Consider the following 20690-nt stretch of genomic DNA (forward strand, 5'->3'; position numbering starts at 1 on the left):
AGTGAAACTGAAATTCGGATATGATATACGGGTTAGTCTTGCGAGTAACTGGTGCGATGGAAATTGGTGATTGACCACGGAAATTTTTTTATAATCGACAAATTAGACAGACTTTGATATTTCCACTGTTTTCAGCCAACTGGCAGAAAAAACTCAAAACACGCCCCCTATTACCCAATTAGCAAAATTCGAAATTAATTTTTTCATCAAATAATTTCTTTATATCTGTAGACTTGCCACAGCAAATATTTTTTCAATACCTCTCCAAATATGTACTTGAGAGTAAAAAACATGCACTCGTCTAATTGATAGGCCTCGACCCTCCAACCTATGAATATTCATTAGTGGTCTTGTCTCAATGAAGGTACATTTCAGGGGTTAACATTTTGAGATTTTTTTCAAACTAATGTACATGACATCCCACAACTCTCCAACAAAGGAAAGTCATATCTGGACATTTTTGGAGAAATGAGAGACATTTCAAAGAGTGGTACAACTGTGCCAAAGCGACGAAAGAGGACAAAATCGACAAAAAGTCATGATTTTGCAGCCAACAGCACCAAATTCAAAGACCTGCCCTGGCCAGAATAAGCAAGCTATGGAGCTGAAAATTTAGGATGTGATTTAGGAATATATTTGCTGCTTAGGGCACAACTTTCAGAATCAAGGCCTAAGTAGTTTCAAAGAAATTACAAAATGAATGGCAACACAACAAGACTTGTAAAAATGAAACCGAACTTAGACCGGGGTCAGGTTGACTCTTATTTGGGTCAAATTAAGTTTTTTTCTCATTATTTTAGCTTGTTTTGACCTTAAATCATCAGCAATACAATATTCTAAATGAATTAGAGTGATTTGAGCACATTCAAATTTTTCACTATATTGACCCAAAATGTAGTGTAAATAGAGACAAGACCACAATTGATTTTTTAAGCCTTTTAGCAGTTAAATTGTCAATGTTTGACCGCGACGCATCAACAAACGCGTCAAGTAGTGAAACTGAAATTCGGATATGATATACGGGTTAGTCTTGCGAGTAACTGGTGCGATGGAAATTGGTGATTGACCACGGAAATTTTTTTATAATCGACAAATTAGACAGACTTTGATATTTCCACTGTTTTCAGCCAACTGGCAGAAAAAACTCAAAACACGCCCCCTATTACCCAATTAGCAAAATTCGAAATTAATTTTTTCATCAAATAATTTCTTTATATCTGTAGACTTGCCACAGCAAATATTTTTTCAATACCTCTCCAAATATGTACTTGAGAGTAAAAAACATGCACTCGTCTAATTGATAGGCCTCGACCCTCCAACCTATGAATATTCATTAGTGGTCTTGTCTCAATGAAGGTACATTTCAGGGGTTAACATTTTGAGATTTTTTTCAAACTAATGTACATGACATCCCACAACTCTCCAACAAAGGAAAGTCATATCTGGACATTTTTGGAGAAATGAGAGACATTTCAAAGAGTGGTACAACTGTGCCAAAGCGACGAAAGAGGACAAAATCGACAAAAAGTCATGATTTTGCAGCCAACAGCACCAAATTCAAAGACCTGCCCTGGCCAGAATAAGCAAGCTATGGAGCTGAAAATTTAGGATGTGATTTAGGAATATATTTGCTGCTTAGGGCACAACTTTCAGAATCAAGGCCTAAGTAGTTTCAAAGAAATTACAAAATGAATGGCAACACAACAAGACTTGTAAAAATGAAACCGAACTTAGACCGGGGTCAGGTTGACTCTTATTTGGGTCAAATTAAGTTTTTTTCTCATTATTTTAGCTTGTTTTGACCTTAAATCATCAGCAATACAATATTCTAAATGAATTAGAGTGATTTGAGCACATTCAAATTTTTCACTATATTGACCCAAAATGTAGTGTAAATAGAGACAAGACCACAATTGATTTTTTAAGCCTTTTAGCAGTTAAATTGTCAATGTTTGACCGCGACGCATCAACAAACGCGTCAAGTAGTGAAACTGAAATTCGGATATGATATACGGGTTAGTCTTGCGAGTAACTGGTGCGATGGAAATTGGTGATTGACCACGGAAATTTTTTTATAATCGACAAATTAGACAGACTTTGATATTTCCACTGTTTTCAGCCAACTGGCAGAAAAAACTCAAAACACGCCCCCTATTACCCAATTAGCAAAATTCGAAATTAATTTTTTCATCAAATAATTTCTTTATATCTGTAGACTTGCCACAGCAAATATTTTTTCAATACCTCTCCAAATATGTACTTGAGAGTAAAAAACATGCACTCGTCTAATTGATAGGCCTCGACCCTCCAACCTATGAATATTCATTAGTGGTCTTGTCTCAATGAAGGTACATTTCAGGGGTTAACATTTTGAGATTTTTTTCAAACTAATGTACATGACATCCCACAACTCTCCAACAAAGGAAAGTCATATCTGGACATTTTTGGAGAAATGAGAGACATTTCAAAGAGTGGTACAACTGTGCCAAAGCGACGAAAGAGGACAAAATCGACAAAAAGTCATGATTTTGCAGCCAACAGCACCAAATTCAAAGACCTGCCCTGGCCAGAATAAGCAAGCTATGGAGCTGAAAATTTAGGATGTGATTTAGGAATATATTTGCTGCTTAGGGCACAACTTTCAGAATCAAGGCCTAAGTAGTTTCAAAGAAATTACAAAATGAATGGCAACACAACAAGACTTGTAAAAATGAAACCGAACTTAGACCGGGGTCAGGTTGACTCTTATTTGGGTCAAATTAAGTTTTTTTCTCATTATTTTAGCTTGTTTTGACCTTAAATCATCAGCAATACAATATTCTAAATGAATTAGAGTGATTTGAGCACATTCAAATTTTTCACTATATTGACCCAAAATGTAGTGTAAATAGAGACAAGACCACAATTGATTTTTTAAGCCTTTTAGCAGTTAAATTGTCAATGTTTGACCGCGACGCATCAACAAACGCGTCAAGTAGTGAAACTGAAATTCGGATATGATATACGGGTTAGTCTTGCGAGTAACTGGTGCGATGGAAATTGGTGATTGACCACGGAAATTTTTTTATAATCGACAAATTAGACAGACTTTGATATTTCCACTGTTTTCAGCCAACTGGCAGAAAAAACTCAAAACACGCCCCCTATTACCCAATTAGCAAAATTCGAAATTAATTTTTTCATCAAATAATTTCTTTATATCTGTAGACTTGCCACAGCAAATATTTTTTCAATACCTCTCCAAATATGTACTTGAGAGTAAAAAACATGCACTCGTCTAATTGATAGGCCTCGACCCTCCAACCTATGAATATTCATTAGTGGTCTTGTCTCAATGAAGGTACATTTCAGGGGTTAACATTTTGAGATTTTTTTCAAACTAATGTACATGACATCCCACAACTCTCCAACAAAGGAAAGTCATATCTGGACATTTTTGGAGAAATGAGAGACATTTCAAAGAGTGGTACAACTGTGCCAAAGCGACGAAAGAGGACAAAATCGACAAAAAGTCATGATTTTGCAGCCAACAGCACCAAATTCAAAGACCTGCCCTGGCCAGAATAAGCAAGCTATGGAGCTGAAAATTTAGGATGTGATTTAGGAATATATTTGCTGCTCAGGGCACAACTTTCAGAATCAAGGCCTAAGTAGTTTCAAAGAAATTACAAAATGAATGGCAACACAACAAGACTTGTAAAAATGAAACCGAACTTAGACCGGGGTCAGGTTGACTCTTATTTGGGTCAAATTAAGTTTTTTTCTCATTATTTTAGCTTGTTTTGACCTTAAATCATCAGCAATACAATATTCTAAATGAATTAGAGTGATTTGAGCACATTCAAATTTTTCACTATATTGACCCAAAATGTAGTGTAAATAGAGACAAGACCACAATTGATTTTTTAAGCCTTTTAGCAGTTAAATTGTCAATGTTTGACCGCGACGCATCAACAAACGCGTCAAGTAGTGAAACTGAAATTCGGATATGATATACGGGTTAGTCTTGCGAGTAACTGGTGCGATGGAAATTGGTGATTGACCACGGAAATTTTTTTATAATCGACAAATTAGACAGACTTTGATATTTCCACTGTTTTCAGCCAACTGGCAGAAAAAACTCAAAACACGCCCCCTATTACCCAATTAGCAAAATTCGAAATTAATTTTTTCATCAAATAATTTCTTTATATCTGTAGACTTGCCACAGCAAATATTTTTTCAATACCTCTCCAAATATGTACTTGAGAGTAAAAAACATGCACTCGTCTAATTGATAGGCCTCGACCCTCCAACCTATGAATATTCATTAGTGGTCTTGTCTCAGAGGCGTTGTAAGGAACGAAATCAGCGCCTCTGGTGTCAAGATTGCAATTCGAACTTAAGAAACGAGGCGATAAGTACGTATATTGTTGGACTATAATTTATTGCTGGTAATCCTTCCCGGGTACATCAGAATTTGTTTTGTCAATAATGTTATCGGGAGAAAAATATATAACAGTAGTGAGGTTTTGCAAGCTAACGTTTTCCGTTAACGACTACGTTTTTTAAGAGCCTCTACGGGATTTTTTAGTAATACCGAAATCCCTCCCCGTTCGAGTTGGATTCGTGAATTGCATACCCATTGCGTCCTTCCTCTTCTACGGAGTTATTCCACTCCTTACTCTCTTGGCATGATGGGACACCGGGATAGTGCTTGCAGATGACCGCTTGCAGCGCACTGTAAGGAAAGAATCATCTCACTGTATATACATTCAATGCAATGCCCTTGTGTTCATATGTTCATGTGTGCAGTATAATGTTCGACATGTATATCCAGTGGAGATTATTTGGTACATAATAAAGTATACGTGTGTAAAATTTGGTGCTGCAGTAACATTTTGAACGATTTAGCTTTTTTTACCCTTCTCACATGGACTATTTAGAGCTGGCAATTATACCATGACAGAATATTTCTATCGCGATTGTCTTTCCAACAGTCATGTATATTTCTCCGGGCGCCCTTTCTACTGCTTTATTTAACTTTCATTGGCCAAGGACCTTGGCACAAGACCCCCCCCCCCCCCCCCCCCCACCTCTCTCTCCAGCACTAGTCTGTGATGCGAAGGTCATATAGTATGCAGCCAGATTTGTGCTGTAATCATGACCGCTAGTCCTCTCCTCATTCTATTCATTTAGAAATACATTAAGTGGACGTTGGAACACTGGATATCACTTACTCCAGCTCGGACGTGAATTCGCACACCCCTGTGGAAGGGAGTGTCATGGCGGGGGGGGGGGATCTGAGCCTGGGTTTCGTACACCTTTGCATTGTACTTACGGTGGGTTATTTGTACACGTGTAGCCGATGCCGTGTTGTTTGATTAGATGCTCCATCTCCTCCATACTTCCTGTACCACAGTTATCCCTAAAAACGAAAGGACTCAATGTAATTTGTTTCGATTGAAAATATAACTCGCTAATGCAGTGGAACCTCTCGATTAAGAACAACCTTGGAACTGACAAATGCTGTTCCTGATTAAGAGGCGTCCTGATTACAGAGGTCAGATTTAATGGAACTTACCAATATTGGACCAATTGCAGTGTCCTTAAAGGAAACCTATAGTGTAACGCTTATAAAAATGGGGAGTTTTGAACGGCCTGGTTAAAACCAAAGACTGGAATAGGCTTCCATTGATAAATGTTAGCAGTTTCGAGTTCCCCTCAGGTAGTTGATTATGTAGCCAATGAGCTGCATACGAAGTAATTACCAATTTAGGTATTATTACCACGTTCAGCTAGTCTAAATAAAGACTTGAGCCACGACTGGATCTCTTTAATAGAGAGGGTGTACTTAAAAGTGTACTTAAAGTGGCGTCTGCTGAGGAAGGTTCCCCAGTAAATACGCTTTTAGGGTATGTCGAGCTTTTTGAGGATAGCTTTACTTCTAACTTGCTCATTTAATTCTGCTGGACTAGAAATTCACCAACAAAATGCAAATGACAAAATTGTCATCAAAAATTCCATAGACAACATGTAGATATTAAGGGAAAGTGTCAGTAGTTGTTCTATGTGTTTTTGATGATTAGTTTTTTATGAGATTTGAAAAATGTATCTCTTTAGAATGTAATACACGAACACGAACTTTTTGATTAAGGAATTGAACCCGAGGCGGAGGACCTTGGTTGAGTTACCAAGACACTCGAGGGTGGAGCTAAAATACAGTCCAAACCCGAGCCGATACCAAGACACTCGAGGGTGGAGCTAAAATACAGTCCAAACCCGAGCCGATAGGCGAGGGTTTGGACGAAATTTTAGCTCCACCCTCGAGTGTCTTGGTAACTCAACCAAGGTCCTCCGCCTCGGGTTCAATTTCTATTCTAAAATACCTCAAACTTAAAAAGATAGGCCACGAAAATAACTTGAATATGTGCGAATTTGGCAAATTCCATCCATCGCCGGCCCGGAGCGCCGGTAGCGCCGTTGTTTACATTATGTTACGGCAACGTTACAGAAAATGAGACATGTACATTTTGTACAGCGCGCATAGGAAGTCCGCATCGGCTCGCTCAAGTGATGCTAAAATCCGCGCAAATAGGCTATTTGGAGCGTTTTTCTCGGCAAATATGTGTAGTGCTCATTAAAAAGCTTAGGGTGGTTGATGCTTCCTTGGCTGATTTGTGTTTGAAGCAGTGTTTTGAGAGCCTCAAACTTCTGAAGTGAGCTGAAATTCCATTGACGTGACGTGTGCATGGTTTCCACATTTTAGTGCGACCCGAGGGAACTTTGGTAGAGCATCTTGGTTGCGTGTCCAAAACACTCCACTCTCAGAACGAGGCTTATGCATTTTCCATTTAAAAGTTGACTTTACGGTACCAAGGTATTTTAGAATATGGGTCTCTATCGGCTTTCTTTTAGAAATCTGTATCAATATATTTGTAGGATCTATATAATACTATGCTTCTTTTTAGGCGCTATTTTTATATATAGTATCTGTAACATAAATATTTGTCTACACCTTTTGTTGTTATCATTCAATTGGCCATGAATAAATAATTGGTAAATGCTTCTACTTCACCTTTGTACAGCCAAGTGCAAGTCCACACATCAATTTTAAGGAAAAGCATCTGCATTATTTGTGTCATAACGACTCGGTAAAATATCTATCAGCCGACCGAAGGGATAACAACCACAGGATATTCAGCAAATATTTAGAATATCCACAAGTCATACGTGTATAAAGTAATGCGTTTGTTCTGAGTCTTTTTCTTTTATTTCTAATAGGCATTACTAACTTTGGTATCATTTTGCAAGAATACGAGGCTTAGATAAGTGCTATCCATTTTGCGTAACCTACCAGCTAATTAATTTCATTCATCAGTTGATTTCAGAATTTGCACAAAATGGCGGTAGCTATTGACAGAGATACATTTAACACTGGTATCAATGAATGTGCAGTATCGCAAAAAGGGTAGAAATAGATGTCTTACGTGATAGGTTTGCCTGGTTCGTGTACCAGCAGAGGTTCCAAGGACTTGACCCGGGAGGTGGTGAAGATCATTGGGAGCTCAACTGAGCCGAGCACACTTCCCGGTCTGTATGCGTGCCAACCCTCTTTCCCAGAGCCCATCATCAGAATTTTCACTTTGCCTTCAGCAGTAGAGGCAAACTGAAATTTGGAACAAAAAATATGCAATGTTTTTGTAAAGCTCTTGAGTACCGAAACTAAGTGCACGCCTTGTACCGGGCCAAATTTTCAATTATTGAAAATTGGCCCTAACATGCTTGAGAAAATTCACGGAACGGTCGGTATAGCCATCTATTGGTGAAAAGTGGAACTCTAGTGGAAGCAGACGCTACTCGGTGATCATAATACAGCCACACAAGTGTGCTGGCAGTACCGGAGTATCAAAGATAAAACAGTATAAAATGACCGCGATTGCGGACACTAAAAGTACAGAGATGTTAGAATAAATGACCGCAATTGCGGTCACAAAAGGTATTCAAGAGGTTAAGACAAAACAGCAGTTTCAAAAGTGCATGACATTAATAATTTTTCCCTACATGAAAGAACTTGACATTGCTGTCATTACGTTATTTGCTCTTCCCAGTTTAGACCTTTTGACTCCTATGAAAGCTGTTCGTAGGGTCGATGTAATCAAGATTTGCCCTGATAATCGTTTCGTAAGTTAGTTGAACAATAGGAATGTAAGCTAAAGTGCGGTCGGGCTTTGTTTAAAGAAAATAGACAATGAAATGGGCAAGGCCTGAACTCTTTTAACAGCCAATTTAGGTGCAACATAACGCAGTGCCTCGCACATATGTCGCATGCATAGTGACTCACTTGAGGGTAGATGTGAACCATAAGCAAGTCCATTGGGAAAACAACTCATATCCACTTAATATCCACGGATGTGTACATCGGTTCAGATTATTTACCGCTTTTGAGATAGATTTCCAGAAGTTTCCCACGGCGTCTCCGCCATTTTCACACTCGCCCCACCTTGGGCAGTTCTCGTAGTTGATTCCTTCGCCTCCTTTCTGACCACAGAAGACAAGTCCATCTCCCATGTAACCTGGAACAAGAATTTATGACCAAATGATTAAATCAGTTTGATGAAAAAATAAAATGTTTAAATGATAAAGTGTAGTTTTATTCTTCTTCTCTAAACATGTTCGTGTTAAAACCTTCTTACCGCTTGGACACTTTACTCTGACTTTCCAGGTCGAAGTAAAATTCTTTGTTAACATTTTAATTATTTTCAAGAATTACCACGAAGCCGAATCAGATCTAAACCAAGAATCTTTTATGAATCCTATCTGGGTTTCCGACCTGGGTTCTCCATGTCTTAGCTCTCCGATGGCACATTCAGTCAGTGGCTCACGTCTCGAACGGGTACATCCTTCATCATTCTTTTCGCAATACTATTCAATGCTAAAAATCCTTTAAATCAAAGCTTTTTACAGAGGCTTGCTCGTGATAATGCCGTATGCTTTGAAACTACATGTACTTCATTTGCTTCACGCTTCGACATTTTGGTTATGACCTGAAATTCTCCTGTCTTTAGGGCATAAATTTGGTTGGTTACCTGATATTTGAATCTTTCCTATCTTCAAGTCTCTCGGGAATACGAATCAATAGCCTTAATAAAATCTTGACATGATAGTAAACATTTGATATTTACCTAAAAATGTTCCAGTCTCCAGAGCATACAGGCCAATTGCCTTTGCAAACTCCTTCAGATATTGGATTGGATAGTTCACACCGCTCCATAACGTCACCTAGAAAAGACACAACACCATTAAGACACATTGTGACGATCGAAAATGATCACTGGGGGATCATGATGCAGATACAAATGTAGACACTATTCATCTGTAGGAGGCTTTTTCCGACTTCTTTGCGGTTTATCTAACTTTTTCTGATCTATTCGACATTTTCCGACTTTTCCCTGAATGGTCGGGTTTCTAAAAAAAACCTGTGAAATATACTAAGGGCTTCCTGAAATAGCCTGAGGGCAATAAAGATCAAAAGCCTATGTTGAATGGGGTTATTAATGACGTGTGAACCAAACACAAATGTGACTACTAATTAGCTCACTCAATTAGGTCGCACTGAATGTTTGGCTCACACCTCATTTACCAGACCAAACATAGGCCTTTGATCTTTATTGCCCTATTTGAGAAGCCCTAGTATTTTTCGCAGGTTTTCTAGAAATCCAACTTTTCAGCAAAAGGTCGAACAATATCAGACTTTTATCGGATTAATCAGGAAAAGTTAGCGAAACCGTTAAGAAGTCGGAAAAAAGCATCCCACTCGGGCATGATTCAAGACCTCTTAATTAATAGTTACCGGTACCCCCCCCCCCCCCCCACCCCCACCCCCCACCCCCCCCCCCCCCAGATTTTGCGTATGTCGAGAGCATCATGGCAAATTATTTAGTATTTTGATGAGTTTTGTTAAAATCAACCCCAAGCACGTCACTCAAAACCTTAATTTACTGGATGCAATAATGTATTCTTTAAGCGACTAATCATGAGCGGGTTGGTATTCATTCAACTTGTTGTTCATTAGGAAAATTATGATTGAAATATAAACTGACCTTGTCCGACCCAAGTGATTTCATGGTCATCTTGATGACTTTATCATAGCTGCTGGGTGTGACGTCACATGGTCCCTTGTCCTTGAATGCACCGAGGAAGGCCACCACGATCGCCTCACAATGTGCCAAACCATCACGACTAAAAGAGACAAGAAATGACAGTGTGTTTTTTATGAATTGTATCTATTTAGAAAGATTTTTTACAATCAACGAAAATAAAGACAATAGCTATATGGTGATAGAGTTCAGAGGTTGAAATACACCCAGCTATCATCGAACCATTTAAGAAGGACTGGCCATCTCTGAAAGAAGCTTGAAATGACCAACGATAAGCATGCCAGGTAAAAGGTATGGAGATTATGGCAAGCCGTGTGTCCAATAATTAAGAAAACCTAGTTTTATTGAAGTTTTCTTCTTTCAAAACTTAGTTTTATGGAAGAAAACCATGTTTTTTCCAATGAAACTAGGTTTTTATGGAAACTAGGTTTAATTTTATAAAACAAGGTTAGCCTATATGGAAGAAAACTAGGTTTTCTTTCAAGAAAACTAAGTTGTTAAAAACAACTTAGTCTTCTTCGAAAAAGTATAAGTTTCAGGAAAACCAAGTTTCAAAAAAGATAAAAAACCTAGTTTCATTGAAAAAAACATGGTTTTCTTCCATGAAACTAAGTTTCAAAAGAAGAAAACCAGGTTTTACTGTAATAATCCAGTCTTTTTATCTCGTCCCCCCGCTGTGGAGACGAGGTAAAAAGACTAGGTTTTCTAGCATATGGATTGGAAACTAGGTTTTATAAGAAATAACCTGGTCTTTTTCAATAAAAGTTTTGATGAAGACAAGAATAAAACCTGGTTCTATTCAACAAAACCAAGTTTTCTTCTACGAAACTAGGTTTTTATTGAAGAAGCATAGGTTTAATTTTTAAAAAATAGTTTTTTTGCAAAAAAATTGGTTTTTGATCAAGAAAACGTGTTTTTTATAATAAACCTAAGCTTTTTCAAAAAAAAAACTAGTTTCACTGAATAAAACGTGGTTTTCTTCCATGAAACTAAGTTTTGAAAGACTATACTAGGTTTTCTTAATTATTGGACACACGGCTTGCCATTGGAGATTGCCTAAATTGAGTGGATTAGGTATTGCCCCCTTGATTGAAGTGGTCTTTGAGAAAATGGCTCTAATTTCGATTGCGACTGAAGATGCTTTTGCCTAAGAACAAGTTATAATAACTATGCTCCCAGCTTCTAATTAGCACTCCCTGTCTGCTATCTGCTGCCAGCAAAATTAGTTAGAATTTCAATCATCTATTTTCAGCTGCCAGTTTTAATGGCCAACTATTAAGGGCAGCAGGTGTGGCTTTTGAGTAAATGTCAAGCTCTTCGTACAGTCTAAAAGATCCTTTCACGGCGGAGGGCACATAATAATACTGCCTACATTTAGCACAATATTCCTTTGGATAAGGATCTCGTAAATACAATGAAATGGGCCTATTAACTCATGAACATTATTTTATTCATGGTTTCTCTTGTCAAACGCTGCGCTGAGTACGGAAATCCAGACTGGTGTAAAAGGAATGGACGTCCTAGGAATGCAGGACCCCATACAATAGCTGTTTTTTGTCAACGAATGTGGTTAATGGTTTGGTTAGGGTTAGCTACATAATCTTCAACAAAGGAACTTGGCAAATCTATTCACTTTAAAAAAAGGACCGGACTTAGATTCCGGGGTGACTTGCATTTTTTTACACCGGTGGCAATGAATGCTTCAGAGCCTACCTGAAAAAAATACTTTTTCAAAGCTATAACTATAAGATCGATAGTTTGGTTTTCTTGCAGTCAAATCGTCTGAAATAATATGATTAAATAACACAAAGTAAAAATTCGGAACATTTTTTGCGGGTTCACACTTTTTACTAAGAGATTATCACCGGTAACCAATAGATGCAAGGTGTACTTACTCGTGCTCTGACATAAGTCTTTTTTCAAAAACGAGTGCTCGAAACTGCTGACATCGCACCATCAATGTTTGGTGGAGATTTTCCTTGCTTCCCGGCCCCTCGTAGGCGGCGTTAGCCACGGCGCCGCATAGAAACAAAACTAAACCCAACTTCAACATTTTGTCTACTCTCTGCGTCCAAAGGTCAAAGGAAAAGTGGCACGTTTTCACCAAATCTGGAGTTTATATATCATTGCTTGCCAACAGCTTGCAAGCTGTTACACTTTAAAAATGTCTCCTGCACTTGGCGTGACTTTTGAAATCCGTGAAAAAATATGTGTGTGAGACCAGTGCCTAATGAGTGACATACTGTATATCAATTCAGGGAGTATTGGACCAATATATAACATGAAATCAAACACGAAGTGCCAAGCTTAAAATGTTCTAAACATAAATGGTGCATGAAATTGATCATTTTGTGCATATTCACGACAATTATAAATATCCAACACGGCCCTCCTTAATAGTACACGGACATAAGATTTCGGATGGAATCCAGCCGAGATAAATCGAATTCGATCATTATACTCAGAGGCTCGGTGTAAGCGTTTTGCGTTGTTTATTTCCGCGCCACTGCGGAACAATGGGAGTTTTTGCAAGCCACCGAAACACCAACGTGAACGCCTATCCCGTTGTTCAACTTCCAATGCCAAATAATGAGATAAGCGTTCGCGTTGGCATTTCGGGGGCTTTGCGAAAATTCCCTATTACAAAATGCGACCGCATCAAGTCGGAGTATGAATTCGACCCATACACTGTTTTGCCCGCACTGAATTTTGTATCACTTGAACACCAAGCTTAGCATTGACATTACCGATGTTCTATTCAATGCGTAGCTACACAATTGGATATTTTCAATTCTTAGGTTAATTCACCTTTTTTAAGAGCAGTGTTGGCCTTTAACAATTCATACCTCACCTGTTGCATTCAAATAGTGTTTTTTTTCTCCCCGCGAAAAGGTTTGGTAAACAAGCATAATAATTGTTCATGCATTTTTTCATGTCGAAGCATCACTTTTTACAACTGCAGGCTGTCGTTCGTTCCATCACGAAAACAATTTTTTGGCCAGACCGGCTGTGTCACCTTTGTCCAAATGACAAAATCAAATGCTGAACCATTGCGTAGGCTAATCGCTCACAGCTGTCACTCTAAAAGCAACTTAGTTTACTATGAGTTGAAAATTCGCGAGCAGCACGTGGCGGATTCCCCGGTTACATAATCGGCTACAAAGAGGCCACAGTAGCCGCACGTACACCACCTGAAAATGGACCACCAATCTTGGTTCGCGAACCAATGCCGCACCATCGAAAATCCACCAAGCGCGTACACCAGCGCTGCAGCTAGTTATAAAATCCGGCAACAGATGTCGCGCAAACAATAAGTAGAAGGCGCAATTTCGAAAGCGCCGCCTGTCGTCGAACCATCTAACTAGCTAATTGCCGTAGCGCGTACACCACGACAAAGCCGGGCTTTTAACAAGCCGGGCGAATTTGGACCGGCAATTTGTATCGGCAATGGATTGCCGAACCAATATGTCGCGGCAATGTGGTGGTGTACGTGCAATTGGTCCACCAATATTTCGTGGTGTACGCGCAGCTGGTCTTCTGACTTGTGATATCTCCTAACATACCAGACCGATTTCAATGTGGTTTGGACTGGGTTTTTACAAATCTTGTTGTCTATATGAACATTCTAATTATAGTGAAATGCGTCATTGTCTTCATCGACCATTTAAAAAAGGTCCAAAAAATAACTTTTTTTCAGGAAAAATTCCACCAAAAAATCACTAGTGTTAACGTTGTAGCACAGCAGGAACTAAGACTTTCTTGGGTGTTTTCATGTTGATATCTTATCTTGGTTTCGAGATAATGCTTTTTCTGCAAAAATGTCAACATGCAATATATACTATTTTTATTGACTTGTGAAATCTGCCCAAAACTTCCACCACCTCAACGTTATGTATAGGGTCCTGTGTTAACAAGCAAAGACACGTTATGATAGGTGATTCCTTTTAGTATTCCAATTATTGCACAACAATATTCAAACCTCATTCAATGAAGGAGGGACATAATTATCTCATTCATGGGCATACCTTTATTTTGGTTATTGACACCGTGATGTAAACTGGACATGTCACTTATTACACTCCTACGGCTGTTGAATAAATATGTTTAAGCAAGAGTCAAAAAGAATATTATTTCTTGCTGGTAGTGTATGATTCTGTGGAAATAATTGTGTGTAACCAGTTCCTTAGGAGGGTAGCCATGTTCTGAGCTTACAGTGTAGTGGGACAGTGTCAGAAGTCACCACAAATATGAATTATCCAGGGTTGATATTCAACCAGAAAAAGTCTGATATTTCAGAACCAGTGAAAAATATCAACATAAAAACACACCAGGCAGTCTTATTTTTGCTGTACTACAACACCATTGCTTTTTCCGTGTATTTTTAAGAAATAAACAAGTTTTTTTTACCATTTGTAAATCGACGATTACATAATGAAGACAATAATGCACCTCATTGTAATCATCATGATCATACAGGCAACAACATTTGCGACAGCCCTGTGGAAACCGCATTGAAAACGATTGAATAGTTAAGAAGATATCAAAAGTTGTTGGTGTTATTATATTAATATGAGCTAGACTGTACGCTTTCCGGGGGTGCCGAGTGGAGCACCAATTTTCATCGGGATAACGTATTGTATTTGGAAGAAGTCACCTAGCAACATCTTCATGAAACATCTGAATCTCCTCCGATTCCAACAGTTCAAAAAATCGGCAGTGGACCTTATTCGTTTGTCGGCAAGCAAAGAAACTGGACGAGGTCTTTCTCAAAACATCCTAATAGTACCTTACGAATCCGCAAGGGGCGCGTTACCGATAATGTTGCGAAATGAATGTAAAAGTTGATCGTATTGATCGTATAAAATATCGTCTTATTTTTCAAGATGAGAGTATGAAGATGATGCGAAATCGTAAACCAATGAAAGACCAGTATTCCTTGAATCTTACATTAAGTGATGTGGGGTCCTCGAAACTCCTTAAATTTATCAATGAAAGCTTATTCCCGCCTTAGGTTTTTACCGGGCCAATCAAAACTCCCAATTTTATAAGAGTTTCGGAGCGACCCTCTCTTTAATTAGGTTCCTCTGGTAGCTGGTGAGATTCTCAGGCTGTACTCAAAACGATTTGGATAAAGGATACCATGATCATATTCCCCAATCGATGAAAAGTAATGTAAGTTGTAACTTTCATCATACCTATTCGACATTTGCAAAAAACTGTTCGTTTAATGTTAATTTTCTTTAAAATGTATCAGGGGGCTGTCCTTTATTCATAAATACCAGAGTTCTGATTTGCAGACGGTACCTCTTTATAAGGAGAGTACTTGACGAGCAATTTAAAATGGCTGCATGGTAGACCCGTGTATTTGGCCGTTATGTCACTGACTACTATTTCTACATGACAAATCTATTTTTGAGGCCAACCAAATAAGTTTCAAATTGAGAACACGTCTCATGGTATGCATGAAAACCTGACACGAAAGAACAAAAATACATTCTGTGTCGCTCAAATGAATCAGTTGGTGTTAAGATACGGGCTAGGGTCAGCTTCCTTTAACCATAATTGTCTCCACCTTTTTTGCACTGACCTTTTAGTAACTTTTGCACCTGAACTTTTCATATTTTCAAATTCAATGTAAATTTTCTATTTTTAGTATTGGTAGGTCTTTACGATTTGATACCTCACCTGTTGCATTGAAATAGTATTTTTTTATCGCTGAGCACACTACAGGAATGGTATACAGAGTAATTGTCCGTATTTATTGGAAGTCAAATGCTTGTTTTTATGTCAAAAGGTCATTTTGTTGAAGATCAAGCTGTCATTGGCTCCATCGCAAACACCTGTTGTTTCAGCCGGGCCGTCTGTGTCACTTTGGTGCAGAGGTTAAAGTCGGACGTTCTCATCGCTCGTCAACTGTCACACTGTGATTAAGCAGATATCAAGTTCATTTTGACAGAATGTACTAAAGTTAAGATTTAAAAGACGGTGGTCCGAAACTCGTTCTGGTTTGTCCAACAGTTTTATCGGATCTCTAATGTACGAGATTGATTTAGAATTCATTTTCTGATAGAAACTTATGATTTACATAGGAGGCATCAATTTATTACGTACGCACCGAGGGGGAAGGGGGGGGGTGATACCAAAGCGAACAGCATGCGTACAGGGGGAGTAGGAGGGGTCACAGCTAAATTATACGTACGCACCGAAAGTACAATTTTTCACGCTTGAAATTACTGATCATTGTATTCGACTGACTACCGTTCTCGGTACAGGCGGTCAAACAAGAAATATATATACAAGTCAAAGAATAATCAATTTGATTTTATTTGACTGCCACAATTCAGTAATTTGTGGGGTGATAATTGGCGCTTTGTACGCAAACACGGCGACAATTTCTTCTTGGTACCAGATGAAGTCCACGTACTAGTAGATACAATTTTGTATTCATAGATTTCATTTCTTGATCGAATAAATATTTTTTTGTTTTTAATGTTTAACAGTGTATATTTCTGAATTCACTTTCATTTGATACATCACAACAAGCTGTTCAATATCGGCAATAGACGCCGGCGGCTGACATGTACACTCAGGCACGTCCGACATTATACATCGTATAGGTAACTGAAATGATCGAAGGATAGCTACCGGTATGGATGCGGAGAGATGCTGGTACGGCATGGGAGCGCAAGGTGCCCGGGCCAATCTTGTCCTCCAACAGGTCGATGACTTCAAGAAGGACTGGTCGAGTCATCCGGTAGCGCTGGTATAAATCAATGTCGTCAAAGACGTTAAGAGGCTGCAATCTGTCACTGAACACACACTGCCTTCGTAAAGCCCGTCCGGCTTCTACATCTACGCTACATCAACGCTACTGCCATGACCGCTGTATACAAGTGTCTCCAACTATCTAAGAAAACGCTACGAAGCCGAAAACACCTTGCGTAGCGCTAGTGGCGACTTACGGAATCGATTGAAGTTGCGCGTGCATCGTGAATATGATGCAACTCGCTTAGAATGACCTAGTAATACGTAAATGCTTACGAAGCCCTAAGAAGGCTTCATGAATACGGTCCCTGATTCGGTGACAGAAAATGCCCTTACAGCTTCGTTACAGCAATGCCCATTGGCTAATCGTCCAGCCTCACGAATTCCCGCTATTTGTGGCAGGTCATAAGGAGATCAAATTAGGATGACGCGATGGGCTGCCCAGGGAGTCTTGTTCGGATCATGCCTGGTATTGCATTGATAAGTTCATGTTATTTTCAACTTACTGTCTTTTCTGAAGTAGCTCGGTAATTTGAGCTCTTCCCATTTAAATATTTGTGTGTAGTAAACATCTATTTTTGGGGCAATTAGCACAACCCTGTGCATTATATGAAGGTTTTAGTTCATGTTTCTACCGTGTTGAGGACAGTGCAGAAGGTTAGTGGATGTGCTATTGTCTTCACTAGTCCCGAATTGGATGTTTCCTTTCAGCTTGACATATCTAAAGAGGATACTTCTCAATTCAAATGTCTTTATTTAATCGATCCTTCCACTTCCTCGTTCGTTCTTTTAATACACCATAACATCGGGCTCAAGTAAGTCTTTGACGGAACATAACATCGGGCACAAGTGAGTCCTGGACGGAACATAACATCGGGTTCAAGTGAGCCCTGGACGGAACATAACATCGGGTTCAAGTGAGTCCTGGACGGAACATAACATCGGGTTCAAGTGAGTCTTGAACGGAACATAACTTCGGGCTCAAGTGAGTCTTTGACGGAACATAACACAATTTACAGAGTTACTGTTTCGCTGATAATGCGAATCTTGGACTTTCTTTTATTCTATTTTCCAATTTTAAATTTCGCGAACTTCGCACTTCGAGTTTGGCGGCACTTTTTACGTCACGAGCTATTTTTACCTTTTAGGCTTCTTTTACGCCCTTTCTGTCATTCACAATTTTTACTGCACTTGGTCTGGAAGTAAATATAGTAAGGGCAGGTTCTTTGTCCCGGATAACCACACATTTCGGTTTCGGTAGTTTCGGATTTGTAAGTATTTATTTCTTTGCATTTCATTTAGTTCCACGTTGTATTACTGTCTTGTAGGTTCCTTCTTTACATATATTCTTAAAATACCAAAAAATATTCTTTTTCACTTTTGTATGTCACTGTTTGTAATTCATGTCTAATTTACACTCCGGTGCTAAATGTAGTCCATATGTTTCAGGTTTCAAATAAAACTATATATTGAACATCCGAGTATCCGAGTCTTCAGTTACAAAGACGGAATTTACCGACGATTTACATCTCAATAACAGACCATTTAAGGTATATAGTTTCTCTACCTATTCATACATAGAACGAATACAACTAAACTGCTTCCCTGTAACAAAAGTGCCGAAAATTTGAGATTTAACGGGAGTGAAATTCGCCCGGAGTTTTACATTTTGAAGGCCACGTACCTGTAAAAAAGTATTAAGCCGCTTTCCAGTTAAATGAGCAATATCCATCAGCTCATAACATTTTTCCAGACGAAATCTGGGAGGAACGCTTTCAAAGACAAATAGACCTATCCTAGCCTGTCAAACCCTGACATTTTCGTTGTACGTTATGCATGATAAATTCAAGGTTTGGGGGGTCTGAACATAGGGAGCGCTTTTTTCAATAATTTTCACTGTTGACCTACTTTTTGGAGTGTATAGTTCCAACATGAACCTTTGTGCATGCGTAGTAATCTTAAAATGTAAAAAAGTCAATCGGCCAATTTCGCCAGGCACCCGAGGGTAGAGTCAGAGTGTCACGCTGTATTACGTCAGATTTGAAATAACCATGTCGTGCTGGATTTCCTACCCCATGATTGTCAGGTGAGTGTCTCTTAATTCTTTTAATTTACATAGTAGTTTGAAAATAATACATTTAAACCAACAAATATACACATACGTTTTGCTATAAGTTGCGGATCTCAAACTCTCTATTTTCACTGAAAACGCGGTGTCGGAAATGGCTGGTGACAAAACCAAGAATGAAATGATTTCGTCAAAATGAAACGAAATCATAGAAATGAAATGATATCGTCGAAATTAGGACGATTTTTTGTGTGCATTTTGGTATGATACCGATATTGAAGTGAAATACGTGCTTCTATTTTGCTCTTGACGCGGGGAGAGTGTGCGAAGTGGATGACTCTGTAAGAGCTCCGAGAGAGACTTCGTAAACGACCTGGCAAAGTAGTTCCTGGTTGGCCTCACAACAGTGAGAACACAACGGAAAAATTTGAAACGCAGTCGATGCACATGGCATGGTGCTAGTTCATGTAGTACAAAGTAACACATTCGTCCCATTTTGAATCCAAACTCCAGGAACTAATGGCTTGAAAAAAATTTCTACAGAAATACTCACGTTTCTTTATATTCCATGAGAAAAATCCATTGAATATTATTACTCAGATATAGAATAAAACCCATTTAACCTGACGGGAGTGGGCAATCCACCATCTTGGAAGTCGTCTGCAAAAAGTGTCATGGGGGACACCCAAAAAATTTGCGGTCGGGTCCCAAATATTTCACGATCTTGTGAATTGTATTTGCAGAATACATGTATGTCTGAATTTGGGCTAAATCATAGCTCAAAACACCTGTAGTTGATACAATCTGCCAACAAGTTAGTGATCTTTTTTCCAATAACCACATGCAATCAATAATGTGTAGTATATTTGTATTTCAGCTGTGTGTGCTTGCATAGTGTGGATTAGCACCAGCAACTTGTCGTATTGCAAGTGAGTATTATTAACTAATTGGCAACAGGAAGGAATATATGAAACAGAACCCACGTGTACGGAAGTACTCTTATTAGAAGTCACAGGAGTAAACTAGCATCCGATTCCGCATTTTTGTGAAACTTTCATGAGATCCCGCCGTGTGCAACTATTATACATACTGTCTTTTCACCTCCTTATACTCAGGCCGAACCCCTTCATAATGGTTATGTAGAGGCCTTTGTATAGCGATAAACAATGGTAGCTGCCCGTCAATACGAATGGGCCTAGTTTATTGTAGGTTTCAGTCATTCAATAACGTATCATTGCTTCATCATTATTGCAGTGTCGTGCGTAAACTGACGTAGGTCTATATTGCATTTTCCATGAAAATGTAAGGTAAAATGGGATAATTGTAACACCTTTTTCACCTATAATTTTGGTTACGCAAGAGATTTACAGGCAGAATCACTAAAACCGGCCGGGATCTTGTAGTGGCACCTCTTCGAATTTCACAGTCTGCAATTTAGGGCACTTAATCTAAAACAATGCCTCTGAGAGACAGTACAAGACGCGTAGTCGGAGGCTACAAATACCCCGTGGCCTTACGGTATTTGTAGCCCTTGACTAAAATTTAAAACTGCAGGTTTTTTTATGTATGGTAACAATTCCTTCACAGGTTTATTGTCTTTTTTGGTAATAAAACTTTCAATATTATTCCAATCCAGGTTGACGACGAGATTTTGCTGGTATCAAACGATATTCATTGAACACATTAAGTGATGTTCGATGCAATCACTTACCAACAAT

At 38.8% G+C, this 20690-nt stretch overlaps 1 protein-coding gene across 1 annotated transcript; it reads right to left on the bottom strand.

Moving 5' to 3' along the window:
- Nucleotides 1-4407: 4407 nt before the first annotated feature.
- LOC135501811 (ADP-ribosyl cyclase/cyclic ADP-ribose hydrolase-like) lies at nt 4408-12224 on the bottom strand. The gene is made up of 7 exons (XM_064794139.1): nt 12035-12224; nt 10083-10221; nt 9165-9261; nt 8419-8555; nt 7470-7648; nt 5321-5407; nt 4408-4720 (listed from the first exon to the last, which is right to left on the bottom strand). The coding sequence occupies exons 1-7, from the start codon at nt 12190-12192 to the stop codon at nt 4570-4572; spliced, it is 948 nt and encodes a 315-aa protein (XP_064650209.1). The 5' UTR covers nt 12193-12224; the 3' UTR covers nt 4408-4569.
- Between the last annotated feature and the right edge of the window lie 8466 nt (nt 12225-20690).

This window comes from Lineus longissimus, chromosome 17 (assembly GCF_910592395.1).
Source record: "Lineus longissimus chromosome 17, tnLinLong1.2, whole genome shotgun sequence".
Lineage (NCBI taxonomy): Eukaryota > Metazoa > Nemertea > Pilidiophora > Heteronemertea > Lineidae > Lineus > Lineus longissimus.

Bases quoted from the DNA above. Each gene is read 5' to 3' on its own strand.
- LOC135501811 (XM_064794139.1), bottom strand. From the start codon at position 12,192: ATGTTGAAGTTGGGTTTAGTTTTGTTTCTATGCGGCGCCGTGGCTAAC. The intron at 10,222-12,034 runs GTAAGTACACCT...TGTCTCTTTTAG, and splicing joins AGACTTATGTCAGAGCACGA to TCGTGATGGTTTGGCACATT. The intron at 7,649-8,418 runs GTAAATAATCTG...TCCAAATTTCAG, and splicing joins GGAAATCTATCTCAAAAGCG to TTTGCCTCTACTGCTGAAGG.